Source organism: Onthophagus taurus, chromosome 7 (assembly GCF_036711975.1).
Source record: "Onthophagus taurus isolate NC chromosome 7, IU_Otau_3.0, whole genome shotgun sequence".
Lineage (NCBI taxonomy): Eukaryota > Metazoa > Arthropoda > Insecta > Coleoptera > Scarabaeidae > Onthophagus > Onthophagus taurus.
In genome coordinates, this window is record NC_091972.1 from 16,561,089 (window position 1) to 16,578,125 (window position 17,037).

General features: G+C 30.3%; 1 protein-coding gene across 4 annotated transcripts in view; it reads right to left on the reverse strand.

Annotated features, from left to right (window-relative positions):
* Positions 1-5: 5 nt before the first annotated feature.
* LOC111423611 (Calbindin 53E) overlaps positions 6-17,037 on the reverse strand; it is a 145,091-nt gene continuing 128,059 nt past the window's right edge. For 3 of the 4 annotated variants that reach the window (XM_071197865.1, XM_023056991.2, XM_023056912.2), the window contains 12 exons: positions 16,298-16,472; positions 16,157-16,242; positions 15,548-15,637; positions 15,398-15,484; positions 15,260-15,316; positions 15,039-15,122; positions 14,919-14,974; positions 8,802-8,847; positions 8,389-8,400; positions 7,797-7,853; positions 7,670-7,741; positions 6-2,117 (listed from right to left, as the gene is read on the reverse strand). In XM_071197865.1, coding sequence (XP_071053966.1) covers positions 1,968-2,117; positions 7,670-7,741; positions 7,797-7,853; positions 8,389-8,400; positions 8,802-8,847; positions 14,919-14,974; positions 15,039-15,122; positions 15,260-15,316; positions 15,398-15,484; positions 15,548-15,637; positions 16,157-16,242; positions 16,298-16,472 — 972 coding nt within the window. In that variant the 3' untranslated portion in view covers positions 6-1,967. The remainder of the gene's footprint in view (positions 2,118-7,669; positions 7,742-7,796; positions 7,854-8,388; positions 8,401-8,801; positions 8,848-14,918; positions 14,975-15,038; positions 15,123-15,259; positions 15,317-15,397; positions 15,485-15,547; positions 15,638-16,156; positions 16,243-16,297; positions 16,473-17,037) is intronic. The other variant, XM_071197867.1, reaches the window with a different exon arrangement.

Genomic DNA, 17,037 nt, shown 5'->3' on the forward strand with positions numbered 1-17,037 from the left:
AAATTTTCTTTTATTGATTGATTTTTTTATTGAGTACTCATAAAATTTTACACCAAACATTATTTTTGGTTTAATTTAGTTTTATTTTCAAGAACAGCGTAATATAATCGAACAACTAGTGATAGACTACAATATCAGTTCAACATCGACGCCGAACCGACGTCAACTTCACAACATCAGCTTTATTATAAATCTAAACCGCTTAATTCAGTTTGAGTATACACAAAAACAATAATTTTTATGTTTACCCAACTCAACAAGTTTCAATCATCAGATTTTCTTTTTTTTTAATTCACGAGCCCAAGCATACATCTTAAACAACGTATACAAACAATTATATTTTAATTCTTTTATTTGTCAACATCGATATATTAAGAGCCATTTTTGTTATTTTTTAATTGACCGAAAAGAACAGCCTAAAGCGTTTTATTTAAACAGATAAAAAAGGTAATTAACATAATGTATAAAACGTTGGATATATTTTATATTATTTTTAACACTGTTGATACTAAGTTGTGTGTTGTATATAGAGTTATTCATTTCGGACTGGAATAAAATGCTGATGAATCTCTCTATATAAATTTATACAGAGTGTGTTCTAGTTTTTTGTTGTTTTACATTTAAAGCTTTACATCAAATAACAGAAACACCCCATACAACAACTCTCTTTGTAAGTTACTGTAGATATGCAACATGGACGTATATTTAAAGATTGAAGACTGTAATATACTATACACTTACGTTTATCTTTTAAAAGACAAAGCATTAATAGACAGATTTTTTTTTAATTTTTGAGTTAACATCAAATTTTTTTTTATGTTTCATATTTTTAATATCTTTTTTAAAGCAACTTTAAAGAGCAATAAAACCATGAACTATTTTTAAAATCTAGTTTGAGATTGTTATTAGCTAGATTCTTATTAAATGTAAAGTGGGAGGATGGCGAGATTTTAATGAAAAGGTCTTCTTCTAGCTAAGGTAATAAATTTTCCGACGTTATGCAATTCTAATATGACTTCATGAAAACCGGGGTTTCCGCAATATGCAAATTTAACAACCCAGTTTATTTTCATTTTTATAACTTTCGTACATAACCTATATAAAATAATCGCCAACATTATTAGTATTAACATAAACGATATTAATTAAGTGTAATAGGAACGATTAGATTTTATCACTCTTTAAAAGAAAAGTGGAAATGTGACTATAATAATTTATTTTTTTAATTTGGAGTATTTGTGCTGATTACAACATTTATTTAAGTAATATTAGTTCATTTACTATGAACATGGATTTAATTGAAATTCTCTATTAACTTCCTTTTTAATACGTGTCGCATATAAAACTTCAAAAATTATCCGAACAAGAGTCTTTTAGATTGGTGTTTCTTAATTCTTCGTAAAGGTCTTTCCCAAATTTCTTTCATAAAAACTTTACGTATCTTACCATGGAGCAAATTGATTGTACAGTAGAACTCATTACACTAAATTAACTCCTACTTACTGCAAGCAGTAATTTCAATTTAGCCCATTGATTTAACGGCGTGTACATCTCGTTCGAACTACACGTAAATTATCATTTATAGTTTACTCTTATTCGAGCCCTTATTTATCCCACATTAGGATTAAAAAAATCATTAAAAAAAATGACACAAAACTATTTTTTGGGATAATTTTACCTCATTTGCAATTTGATTTTTTTGGGGAGTAAATTTACTTCAATTCGTTGCCTCATTAAATCGATAATTCGTTGAAGATTCCGTTAACACCTGCATATAAGGCTAAAAATTATCCTAAAAATAATTTTCTTTTACAGTTACTTAACATCTATTCTTGTAAAGGAAAATGAGTTTAAAAATACCACATCTAGAGAGCACACAGAAAAAGATCCTGAAAACCATTGTGCTAATTGTGTAAATTCTTGGCAACGGTTTGTTTATTTTCGAATTTCGACGCCATTTAAACGGATTATGCGGACGAATCTTCCTCTTGGTTATGTTTCGCTATTGCGAGAAGGATCATGGTGAGCTCCTTCTTGTTTATTTTACCATCTTGATTGTAATCGACGCCACGGAGGATCGTTTCTTCAAAATCCAACAAATCCTGAGCGTCGTAATCCTATAACAATATTTAATATTCATTTAATTTGTCTACAATTTAAATGGTTACTATTGGGTTTAAATTAGTGGTGTAACGAACATCCGGCAACTATCCGGTATCCGGCCTACGCGGCCATTTTTTAAAATCCGGTTGGATACTGGATAGTTACCTAATACCCGCCGATTAAGCTTTAAAAATTCGTATAAAATCCATTTCTTGGAATATGAGTATGAAAATTTTCCAAAGTGTTAATTAAATTGTCTTCTTTCCAATGAACCAACTCGTTTTGAAAATTAGCTTTTACTTTTTGAGAAAACAATATTTGAAGTTTTGATAAAATTTTCGATGTAATAATTTTCATCGATAACTTTCAAAATTCGCTATAAAATTAATTTCTTGAAGGATTCTTGTGGAAATATCACCAATTATTAATTAAAATATCCTCTGCTTAATGCAACAAGCTGTTATGAAAAATCACTTTCAGTTCTTGAGAAATAAATTTTTGAAATAATCGACAATTTTTTCAAATTTTGCAATTTTCGCCGATTAAGTTTTAAAAATTCGTATAAAATCCACTTCTTGGAATATGAGTATGCAAATTTTCCAAAATGTTAATAAAAGTGTCTTCTTTCCAATGAACCAACTCGTTTTGAAAAATACCTTTTAGTTTTTGAGAAAACAATATTAGAAGTTTTGATAAAATTTTCCATGTTGCAATAATTTTCATCGATAACTTTCAAAATTCGCTATAAAATTAATTTCTTGAAGGATTCTTGTGGAAATATTATTAATTAAAGTATCCTCTTTTTGGAGTTGCTTCGTTAGTTAAATCAGTATCAGAAAAGTTCATTTTGTATCTTGAATCCAAATAAGTTGACATATCTTATCAGCTTTCTTATTAATTTCATTTTTATTCAAATATCGCAATAATGTGGCAATTGTAACCATAATGGCCAGATAGATATGCCGGATAACCGGATATCCGGCCGAAGTGCATGCCGAATATCCGGTATCCGGCAAAATCACTATCCGTTCCATCATTAGTTTAAATATTTATTTTCAAAACAAATCCGTAGATACAAATCATCTAAATAAGTTGCAAAAATTTTTTGACATGTTTGAAAATGAAATGAGGTCATCCAATCTTTTTTTGGCCATACTGATGTACTCTAGATGAAGAAGTATAGAAGCCTGCGTCTCACATAAGCTGGGAAATTGGAACCAAACATTAGCAATGTATTATATCCAATCTCAATTTTCCTGGCAACTCTTCATATGTCGATGCCAAGTCAAACAGAATCGAACAGACGAAGGAACTTAAAGAAATTAAGTCAAGGTCGATTGCGGCAGAGGCGCCTCAATATGTGTTGTCTAATATGCTGCAATTAATACCATACAAATAAATTTTCCTGATAATGAAGAGTTGCCTAATAGCTAGAGAATCACATAGATCACATAGAAACTAGAAGTGAACGGCCACATGATCGAGCAAGTAACAGACTACACTTATTTAGCCATAAGCATATCGTCTTATGGAGAACTTAAGAACAACGTGAGAAAATGATCAATGTCAGAACAGGGGGAGCACTAAGAACGACCATCTGGAAAAACAACTACATATTGACCGAGATCAAAATCGGTCCGGCCAATAATGTCATATACTGTGTAGGTATGGACACACAAAGCGGAAACCAAAAGAATGGTACGATCCAATTGCAATTTTGAGAGCAATCACTGAAAACATACAATAAGATCAGAGAAGAAATTCGATGTGGTCAGACGATTCTGTGCACGCAGGAAACTTTGGAAAGAACACGTTTCACGAATGGAAAGGAAGATAAGAATGGAAATGATAGAAAGAAATGAGTAGAAAAACTCTATGATCTATGACCGAAAAGAAAAAGACAATTAAAATGTTTTGATTTCAAAAAACATTTCCTGTTTTAGAACAAGAGATGAGTTACATGTTTGTCCCAATGTTTTGATATGTAAATTCCAATCCATATATTGTCACCTGAGAATTGTTATGAATCATGTCCACTTTTGTATTGTACGCTGTTATAATCCCCAGCGTTTGTATTGCATTATATTGTACCATATCCAGCTACTAGAAAATGTAATATTAAGCTAACAGAAAGAGAATTAGAGGAATAACTTTGTACCAACTCCAACACAGCCTTACTATGTGCAATTATATTGTACCAATTCCTTGAATATGCAATGCGTTGTCTGGCATGAAATGATATCCGGAAAAGCAAGAAATCAGATTTGCAGCAGGTCTGATGTATGAATCATTTGGGCTGATTCCTGTATTCTTCAGAATATAAATAGCTGAACTATAGCTAGAACTGTAGAATTTCATCAAAAATCATCCATAAATAGAATGGATACGACAAAAACTCTTCGAACCTGAACATAGTAACATCTAAGAAGTAGATGCTGTACATAGTCTTTTAGAAAGAAAAGTGTGTTTTACTGAAATGTTTAGCCCAGTGTCATTACTGAGGAACATGGTCACCATGGCGTATTAAAAAGCTTGTTGTAATGCAGATGCAACCGTCAGATTATTTTGATTCAAAAGTTAATTTTATTAAAATAACTTCCTCATTGAATATTAGATACAAAATCTCCTTTGATGGTATTTTGACAACTGTTAGACTGAATGAATTTGAATGTAACTGAAATCAACGCCATACACCCAATAGTAATATTAATATAGACTACTTTATTAATACTGTAAATTGCATTTCAAACAAGCTATCGTTGGATATAACGTTAAGGGCAGAAAAACTCAAATCAATGCGCAAATACTTGCCATTGTTCATTTATTATGTAATAAGTAGTAAGAATAAAAGTAGTTAATTAGTATCATTTCCGTTTTAAACACGTTTCTTCACTCGGACATGGTTCAGATACTTTTGCAGTTAATGTGTTTTGAGAACTATTGATAACGGATATTAAACCATGTCTGTTCTATAAACATCAAAATGCAGTTTATTTATAACAAACTTATAATATCGTTATTTTTACCATTAATAATATCTTAACATGAATTAGACATAGCCTCTAGTCACAACAACGAAAGAAAAACGAGGTGTTCATGGACATTCATGACATTCATGGACATGGTTCAAAATAACTCCCAAGTGATGTTATGTAGATATCACAATGTATCTAGGTGTACAACATAACTCATAACTCATCAGTGACTATTTATTGACTGCAATGAAATCAATTCAATGGCAGTATTAAATTCAATGCATTATGGCAATATATCCTGATAAGCGTTTTTTGCGTATGCTGTAAATATAGAGGAAAGTTGTGAACATACAGCTTTATTGCTTGCCGTAAGATTTACAGGATGGGTTTACAAACAACTTTGTCCTTTTTCAAAGTAATTATGAAGGGCTTTTTGGACAACAGAAAGATGAAAACTGTGTTTTTAATATGTATGAACGATTTGAAGAGCTATAGGCACTTTCAGTGTTTGTTCATTATTGGAAAGTGACTTGATTTTTAGTGAGGGAAATGCAAAGAAAATTAAAGTTGAAAATGAGGTTTGAGCTACTTTTTAGAACTTAGACTTTATTTTTTTTTCTTTTGATTCTGTCAATATTTGCCAGTACTGCTTTTGATTCTTCTTTTGATACTTTTAATATGTATCTGAATGATGTTATAGATCCTCCGTCCTAATATAGCCGAGGCTGCTACCTTCTGCTATATAGTATTAATTGTGGAGCCTGAGCTGCAAGCGACGTCTGCTTAATCAGAAGAAATTATCCATTTTCATTAAAATCAGACGATGTCATAGATTCTCAGTCCTAAGTTTAGCCGAGGCGTTGAAGTGTGTAATGCACTTTGGGGTTCATATGGCATTAGCATGTTATAGACGTTAATATGTTACAGATGATGTTATAGAATTTCCGTTTTAAGTTTGGCCGAGGCTGCTAGCAGCCGTGGCGTTGCAATGTGTTGTGCACTTTGAGGTTCATATGGTATTAATTGTGGAGATTCAGCCGCAAGCTACTTCGGTTTAATCAGAGGAAACCATCCATTTGCACTATAATCAGACGATGTCATAGATTCTCCATCCTAAGTTTAGCAGAGGCGTTACAATGTGTTGTGCACATTGGGGTTCGTATGGTATTTATTATGGAACCTCAGCCGCAAGTGACTTCAAGTGGCTTCACCAGACCAAATCATCCATTTCCACAATAATTAGACGAAGCAAAAACATCGTCTATTCTTTTTTTATGCTTTCTCAGTAAACCTAGTGCTATGTTTCCTAGCATTGTATTAACTGTGGAGCCTCAACTGCAAGCAACTTCGGCTTAATTAGAAGAAATCATCCATTTCCACTATAATCAGACGATGTCATAAATTATTCGTGCTAAGTTTAGCCGAGACGTTGAAGTGTGTAATGCACTTTGGGGTTCATATGGTATTAATTGTAGAGCCTCAGCCGCAAGCGACTTCGGCTTAATCAGAAGAAATCATCCATTTTCACTATAATCAGAGGTTGTTATAGATCCTCCGTCCGAAGTTTAGTCGAGGTTGCTTGCAGCCGAGGGGTTGCAATGTGTTGTGCACTTTGGGGTTCATATAGTATTAATATGTCAGATAATCTCATAGATTCTCCGTCCTAAGTGTAGCCGAGGCGTTGCAATGTGTTGTGCATATTGGGGTTCATATGGTACTTATTATGGAGCCTCAGCCGTAAGCGACTTCGTCTTCACCAAACCAAATCATCCATTTCCACAATAATTGGACGAAGCAAAAATATGTCTATTCTGTTTTTATGCTTTCTCAGTAAACACAGTGTTATGTTTCCTAACATTGGTATCAGACTTATTGTTCTATAGTGTGTCGGGATCTAATTGTCTCGGAAATGATCTGGATGAAAATTCCTTGTAATCCACTTGTTGATACAACTTCGACTGGACATAAGCTATGTGGAAACTATATTATTCTATTTATTGATTAATATCTCACTCTATGATTTACATAGGCTAAGATGGTATTTCTTCCTTATTAAATTTTTAATCACCCGGGAGATGTTAGATATGTGACTGGTGACAGAATTTCGAAGGTGGTAACAACGTGGGCTTCTCATTATGCAGTTGGAAAGGATCGATACGATGGCGCTCGTTATTAGTTCATCCTTCATTATAGTTCATGGAGACCTCATTATAAACATCTTACCCTGGACATGCTGTAGAACGTTTGTGGGGTATTCGCGATATTCATCTAAGTGTTTGAACATGTTTCGAGAGTGTGGAATGTGTTGAAGTTGTTTTACCAAAATTAATGATATGTGTTTGACGTACTGAAAGAGTACGTCGTTTCTACGTACGTTCATTTACAACAACTTAATTCCACTTTAAATACCGCCAAATTCCTTGGTGCTATAACAAGAACACTGAAAGAACTTATAATACTTTAAAACTTATATAGGGAAACTTTCTTGTATCACGTGCATACGTTTGTTAGCACGAGATGAGATTCTCTCAACTTTTCACCTCAACATTAACAATTTAAAAGTTTTCCCAGTATAATCCATAGACACATACCTTCTTTACTAACTCCAATAGATCCTTTAGAAATCCACGTAATTCCTCGTTCTCAATGGTTCCATTATTATCCTGAAAATAATACTCAATACAATCTTTATAAAAATATTTATTTAGAATTAGTTACCCGATCGTATAAAGAAAACACCCTTTCGATGTCATCCTTCGTCAATTTAGTGGCTCCCTATGCAGATATTACAGTTTAATTAATTGGGTCAATTAAACCACGCGTGTGCGACATATTAACACTATCTATTTAATATACACGTTCTTAATTGAATTCGGGGCTACATCATGTTATTATCGTTATAATGGAACTGTATATTCAAGCTTGAAAATTGTGGTTATCTAAGATGGATAAGTTCCCGATCTTTATTTTATCAACTCTACAAAAATTAATATGTATGTTAAATAGATTTGCGTAGCACATTTATAATTTGTAGTGTACGGGTGTTTACAGTGTGATTTTTGATTTTAACAAAATAGATCATGCGCCTGGAAGGTAGAAGAAACACTACAAAATAGATTGTGCATGCTACTAACACTACTTTAGCGTCTAAATCCATCTAAAATTCCATTTAGAAGACACTTTAGCAAACGCCTTTGATCGTTATAATCGGTTTTTCCCCCTTTTCGGTTTCCTATTCTTTATTTCCTTTTTTTTGATATAGTGTCTTTTGTGAACACATCATTGTTGTTTCGGCCGTTAAAATACTTACTTCTATTCCTTCCTATTGAAATAGCGACAAAGACAAACAGACAAAGCCGTGCTACAGTTTTAACGGAAACAATTTGTTTTCTTTTAAAAGAAACGTTTTATTTCAATTTTGTATTATTAATTATACCGGGCTATAACTAGAATATGATTTAGGGATATTTTTAGATGCTTATACGGTTAATTTTTTAATTTTTAAACTAATCGGTGCAATGAAAGAAAAAATCTAGAGATGTGCTATATATAGAAAAATAGATAGTTTAAAGACATCGTCGAGCAATCTATATTGATTTTTTTTGATTGATTTGAAAAGAGAAAGTCGTGTTCTGTCAATGGTGTTCTGTAAAGAAGATTATTTTTGCTGCTGGTGCCTGGAGATGGTAGTTAAGATTTTCACTTTGATTTGATGAGTCTTACCTTAAAAACTTGTCGACACAGGAAATTTTCTTTCACCGGTAACAACCTGAGGCAAAAATTAACGTTGTAATAATGGGTAATTGATATGTTACGAATGCTCGTTGAGATTTACACAAAACATGTTGTAATATCCACTTGTGATTTGAATATTTAATTACCTGAAATGTAATTAATCTTTATTGTTATGAAATAATAATTCTGTTTAGTGTTTAAACTGACTAATATGAACTTCAATAGGTATGAATACTTTCTAATTGATTAAAAAAAGTTTTATTAAAATATTTATAAATTTTTATTACAACTCGAAAATGCTAGGAGAAAATGCTGTGGATTAGAATTGTTTGTAATGAATGAATAAGATATTATATAAAAGCGATTATAACACAACTATAATTATTACCAACCGAGCGGAGTTGAAATCTCAAACACTTTAAATTTGACGTATTTTATAACGAAATCGGTTTTCAGTCGAAAATGAAAATCTATGGATGAGAATAATATTAATAAAAATTGTTTAGAATAAAGCACAAAAACATAATCATTAACGATTTTATTCCAACTATTTGAAATTTTTAATTTAAGCCATAGAATCCCAAAATCACCACATTTATGTTATTGAATAATAATTGTTACTGCACCTCAAAATCTAGAAATGTTAGGAGGAAATGTTACAAATGAGAATTGTTAGAAATGAATCAAGAAAATGTTATTTATAAGCGGTTATAACCCAGCTATAATTATTATCAACCTAACGGAATTGAAATATCAAACATTTTAAATTTGACGCATTTGATAACGAAATTAGTTTTGAGTCGAAAATTAAAAGCTGTAGATGAGAATAATATTAACAAAAATTGTTTATAATAAAGCACAAAAACATAATCCATTAACGATTTTATTCCAACTATTTGATATTTTTAATTTAAGTCATAGAATCCCAAAATCGCTACATTTATGTTGTTCAATAATAATTATTATTGTACCTTGAAATCTAGAAATGCGAGGAGGAAATGTTATAAATAAGAATTGTTTGAAATGTATCCAGAAAATGTTATTTATAAGCGGTTATAACCCAACTATGATTATTACCAACCTAGCGGCGTTGAAATCTCAAACATTTTAATTTTTTCGCATTTAATAACGAAATCGGTTTTGAGTCCAAAATTAAAAGGTGTAGATGAGAGTAATATTAACAAAAATTGTTTATAATAAAGCACAAAAAGATAATCCATTAACGATTTGATTCCAACTATTTGATATTTTTAATTTAAGCCATAGAATCCCAAAATCGCTACATTTATGTTGTTGAGTAATAATTATTATTGTACCTTGAAATCTAGAAATGCGAAGAGGAAATGTTATAAATGAGAATTGTTTGAAATGTATCCAGAAAATGTTATACATAGGCGGTTATAACACAACTATGATTATTACCAACCTAGCGGCGTTGAAATCTCAAACATTTTAAATTTGATGCATTCAATAACGAAATCGGTTTTGAGTCGAAAATGAAAAGCTGTAGATCAGAGTAATATTAATAAAAATTGTTTATAATAAAGCACAAAAAGATAATCCATTAACGATTTTATTCCAACTATTTGATATTTTTAATTTAAGCCATAGAATCCCAAAATCACTACATTTATGTTGTTGAATAATAATTATTACTGCACCTCGAAATCTAGAAATGCTAGCAGAAAATGTTATAAATGAGAATTGCTAGAAATGAATCAAGAAAATATTATTTATAAGCGATTATAACCCAACTATAACTATTACTAACCTAGCGGAATTGAAATCACAAGCATTTTAAATTTAACGCACTTTATAACAAAATCGGGTTTGAGTTGAAAATTAAAAGCTCTGGATGAGAATAATATTAATAAAAATTGTTTATAATAAAGCACAAAAACATAATCCATAAACGATTTCATTTCAACCATTTCATATTTTTAGTTTAAACAATCAAATCACAAAATCACCATATTTATGATATTGAATAATAATTATTAGTAGAAATTTAGAAATGCTAGGAGGAAATGCTATAAATGAGAATTGTTTGAAATGAATTAACAAAAGGCTATATAAAAGCGGTTAAATAAAAGCGATAACCCAACTATAATTGTTACCAAACCAAGCCCAGTTAAAATTCCAACCATTTGACCCTTTTAATAACGAAATAGGATTTAAGTCGAAAATTAAAAATTGTGGATGAGAATAATATTAATAAAAATTGTTTATAATAAAGTACAAAAACATAATCCATAAACGATTCCATTTCAACTATTTCATATTTTTAGTTTAAACTATTAAATCCCGAAATCACCACGTTCATGTTATTGAATAATAATTATTAACGCAATTCGAACCTAGAAATGCAGGAAGAAAATGTTATAATTCATAATTGTTCGCAATAAATCAATAAAATGATATCCATAAGCGGATATATCCTAACTATAATTATCACCAATCTAGCTGAGTTAAAATCGTAACCATTTAAAAAGTGACGCAGTTAATAACGAAATAGCTTTTGAGTCTAAAATTAATAGCTGTAGATAAGAATAATATTAATAAAAATTGTTCATAACATTACACGAATTCATAATCCATAAACAATTTTATTCCAAGTATTTCACATTTTCAGTTTAAACCATAAAATCACAAAATCATAGTATTTATGTCATTGAATAATAGTTATTAATGCAACTCGAAATCTAAAAATGATGGGAGAAAATGTTATAAATAAGAATTGTTTGAAATTAATCAAGAAAATGTTATATGTAAGCAGTTGTAACCCAACTATGATTATTATCAAACCTAGCGCAGTTAAAATCCCAACCATTTTTAATTTGACCCTTTTAATAACGAAATAGCATATAAGTCGAAAATTAAAAATTGTGGATGAGAATAATATTAATAAAAATTGTTTATAATAAAGCACAAAAACTTAATCCATAAACGATTCCATTTCAACTATTTCACATTTTTAGTTTAAACCATTAAATCCCGAAATCACTACGTTCATGTTATTGAATACTAATTATTAAGCAATTCGAAACCTAGAAATGCAGGAAGAAAATGTTATAATTCATAATTGTTTGCAATAAATCAATAAAATGATATCCATAAGCGGATATAACCTAACTATAATTATCACCAATCTAGCTGAGTTAAAATCGTAACCATTTAAAAAGTGACGCAGTTAATAACGAAATAGCTTTTGAGTCTAAAATTAATAGCTGTAGATAAGAATAATATTAATAAAAATTGTTCATAACATTACACGAATTCATAATCCATAAACAATTTCATTCCAAGTATTTCACATTTTCAGTTTAAACCATAAAATCTCAAAATCATAGTATTTATGTCATTGAATAATAGTTATTAATGCAACTCGAAATCTAAAAATGATGGGAGAAAATGTTATAAATAAGAATTGTTTGAAATTAATCAAGAAAATGTTATATGTAAGCAGTTGTAACCCAACTATGATTATTACCAAACCTAGCGCAGTTAAAATCCCAACCATTTTTAATTTGACCCTTTTAATAACGAAATATGATTTAAGTCGAAAATTAAAAATTGTGGATGAGAATAATATTAATAAAAATTGTTTATAATAAAGCACAAAAACATAATCCATAAACGATTCCATTTCAACTATTTCATATTTTTAGTTTAAACTATTAAATCCCGAACTCACCACGTTCATGTTATTGAATAATAATTATTAACGCAATTCGAACCTAGAAATGCAGGAAGAAAATGTTATAATTCATAATTGTTTGCAATAAATCAATAAAATGATATCCATAAGCGGATATAACCTAACTATAATTATCACCAATCTAGCTGAGTTAAAATCGTAACCATTTAAAAAGTGACGCAGTTAATAACGAAATAGCTTTTGAGTCTAAAATTAATAGCTGTAGATAAGAATAGAATTAATAAAAATTGTTCATAACATTACACGAATTCCTAATCCATAAATTATGTCATTCCAAGTATTTCACATTTTCAGGTTAAACCATAAAATCACAAAATCATAGTATTTATGTTATTGAATAATAGTTATTAATGCAACTCGAAATCTAAAAATGCTGGGAGAAAATGTTATAAATAAGAATTGTTTGAAATTAATCAAGAAAATGTTATATGTAAGCAGTTGTAACCCAACTATGATTATTACCAAACCTAGCGCAGTTAAAATCCCAACCATTTTTAATTTGACCCTTTTAATAACGAAATATGATTTAAGTCGAAAATTAAAAATTGTGGATGAGAATAATATTAATAAAAATTGTTTATAATAAAGCACAAAAACATAATCCATAAACGATTCCATTTCAACTATTTCATATTTTTAGTTTAAACTATTAAATCCCGAACTCACCACGTTCATGTTATTGAATAATAATTATTAACGCAATTCGAACCTAGAAATGCAGGAAGAAAATGTTATAATTCATAATTGTTTGCAATAAATCAATAAAATGATATCCATAAGCGGATATAACCTAACTATAATTATCACCAATCTAGCTGAGTTAAAATCGTAACCATTTAAAAAGTGACGCAGTTAATAACGAAATAGCTTTTGAGTCTAAAATTAATAGCTGTAGATAAGAATAGAATTAATAAAAATTGTTCATAACATTACACGAATTCCTAATCCATAAATTATGTCATTCCAAGTATTTCACATTTTCAGGTTAAACCATAAAATCACAAAATCATAGTATTTATGTTATTGAATAATAGTTATTAATGCAACTCGAAATCTAAAAATGCTGGGAGAAAATGTTATAAATAAGAATTGTTTGAAATTAATCAAGAAAATGTTATATGTAAGCAGTTGTAACCCAACTATGATTATTACCAACCTAGCGGAGTTAAAATCCCAAACATTTTAAATTTGATGCATTTAATAGCGAAATAGATTTTAAGTCGAAAATTGAAAACCGTTGATGAGAGTAATATTAATACAAATTGTTTATAATAAAGCATAATTATATAAAATCATAATTCATAAACAATTTCATTCTAACTATTTTACATTTTTAGTTTAAACCATAAAATTATAAAATAATATTCATGTTATTGAATAATAGTTATTAACGCAATTTGAAACGTAGAAATGCAGGGAGACAATGTTATAATTCAGAATTGTTTGCAATAAATCAATAAAATGATATCCATAAGCGGATATAACGTAACTATAACTATCATCAATCTAGAGGAGTTAAAATCTCAACCATTTGAAAATTGACGTTAATAACGAAATAGGTTTTGAGCCTAACATTAATAGCTGTAGTTAAGAATACTATTAATAACAATTATTCATAACATTACACAATTGTATTCTAAGTAATTCATATTTTTAGTTCAAATCATAAATCCCAAAATTACGTTATATTATTGAACAATAATCTTTAGTTGAACTAAAAATCCTCGATCGTTGACTTTTATTTTAACCTGAATCATAATAGAAAATTGTGATTTATCTCGAAGAATTTGTTTTGTTTTCATCGAGACAGGATTACGCCTCTCAATAATAATACTGTATTAACTATTTCGTTCTCTATAAGCTTTGATGTGACTGCGGTAAATGTAATTGCCTATTATCTAACGGCAGCTCAGTCTATTGTTATTGATCACAATCAATAATTCCATTATGTTTAACAGTATACATCATATTCGACAAAAAAATCAATACCAAGTTACTCTAAAATTAACTTTATACGCAGCATTTTCTCTTTGTATATTCAAAAACAAAGGCTCGGCCATATCAAAACAATTTGCATTTTTTCTATTCAAACGTATTGTTTTATATAATGCTCAAAAAAAAACGAAAATTACTTTTACGATTCGTTAGTAACAACGAATACAAGTTCGTAAATAATTAAATACCTGGAATATATTACGATAGATATTCTATATTGGCCGAAAAATTTAATTTTGTTGTATCAACAGTTCCCTATCTACATTTTCAAGTTTATAACATCATAACTTTTCAAATTTATAGGTTACGGATATTAAGGTCGAAATTGATTTGGCTCCATTAAAAATTTACTGTCAACGCGTATTCAAATTTAAGTTTTATTAGGTACTTACTTGGCCATTTCGGATAGTTGTAATCGACCATCTTTATTTGAGTCAAATACTTGCAACTAAAATGAAATAAAGTTGTATTAATAAGCAAAAATAAAAACGATTAATTTGCAATTTTCCCACCATTGTATCTGTGTATTCTATGAGCTTGTCTTCGGATACGTCGTTAATCTTCTTAGCTTCCTTGAGCAAATCCCTTAAGAAATTCTAGAAACAAAAGTCATTAATTTCGTGTTTATCTTTTTGTACCAAAAATATGATAAACAACATCAAATACTCATTCGACCCTCTCGTTTGGTTAATAACCTAAGTTGTTTATCTCTTCTAAAAAATTATTAATTAACCTTCAATTCATCAGCTTCGATATATCCACTTCCATCGGTGTCGTACTCCCTCCAAATCTAAAACCGACGAAAACAACGTATTTTAGTAAACATCAGGGTTTCATTTCCGTCACAAAATCGATCGTTTCTATATATTACTTTCATGAATTCGACGCTCGACTCGAGGGGATTATCGAACCGGAAAAGCAGCAGGAAATTTTCCTCCATCGGCAGCAATTGAGCAAGCTTAAAAAACCAAAACTCTCTTAATATAGCGAATTTAAATTTAGCGTCAGTTCCCATTTTTACCTCTCTGATATCGATCTTGCCGTCCTGGTTGTCGTCGTAAGCTTCCATGAAACACGCTTTCAGTTCCACGAGCATCTCGTCGGAGACCGCCTGAAAGTTGAAAAAGGTGTGCAGGGGTGTTTCGAAATGGAACGGAAATGTTTTTAGTTAAAAGCCACTCTACTAGATCCCGTCGGGATATTATTATTCTCTTTTTGGATGGAAACAAAGCGAAAACTTGGCTTTTTGGTGACAAGAGTAAGCGGTCGGGGTGAAGAATAAATTCATGAGAACTGGAATAATTATTTAACTGAAATGTAGCTTCGCACAATTTTCAAGTATTCTCATTTAACTTAATTAATTAGTTAATTTCCGGAAGTTTGGACAACTATGTAATCGATATAAATTGCTTGTATCACGCGACCTTGTTAATGTTGGCTTCAATTACCTGATTTCGCCGAAAATTCATTGTGTTGTATATTTTCAACCCAATTTTCGTTGCTTTTACAGTAAACACAAATAAACCAGTAGAGTGCTCTGCTGTTGACTCTTAAAACCTCTCGAAAATATTTTGTAAATATTGAACTGTACATTAATTATCAACACAAATAAAAAATGAAATGTGCTTACCTCGGGTGCAATATCGGTCATGTTTGCGCTTGAAACGAATTCTCTTAAGAAGCCGTCTAGTTCTGTACCTTCAATGTATCCATTACCTATAATTAAAATTAATAATTTAGTTTATTTAATTTTTGTACTTTCCAAACTCACCGTCTTTATCATAATGGCTCCACACCTCCATAAATTGATTGGCAGATAACTTTTTAAGTTCCCTCGAGTGTGGATCTCTGTACTGTCTCATGAAGTTGGTGGCTTTTTCTAAGTTGAGTTTTTTGTTGGCTTGTTGGTCTGCTTGAGCTGAAGTCATTATTGTAGTTTTTTGTAACTGAAAAGAAAGTTTCAAGTAAATAGTTTTTAGGGACTAATGATTAACTCGCGAATTATGTTGCTTAGAAATGTGTGCAGAAGTACTAAATTAGAGATAAAGTGGCTAGATTCAGTTGAATATGCATGAGCATTTATAACGACTCTAGAAGTTAAGATACTGTGTAGCTTATCGCACACGAATTATAAACGCTACGTTTCACATTGTGTTTGTAATAAGTTTCCATCCCTATTTGGGCTTAACTATGTTATGAACTTGATACAGTACAATATAAATTTATTAGAATTAAATATCATACACTTTATATTGATAATTAAATTCAATACAACATTAATAGCGAACATTTAAAAAGTGCTCAAACTGCCAGCATTCAATTTCGGCTTGTCAACCCTCTACTTTCATGTATCGTTGAAATATTGCCAGTATCATTTTTCGGCATCAATAGAGCGCTTCATATACCAAGGGAGATAAAATCGATAGTAGGAACAATCACACTGTGTTTACTTGTTCGGTAATCCATATCACGATGTTATCACAACGACGAGAACAATAGTGTATTGGACTT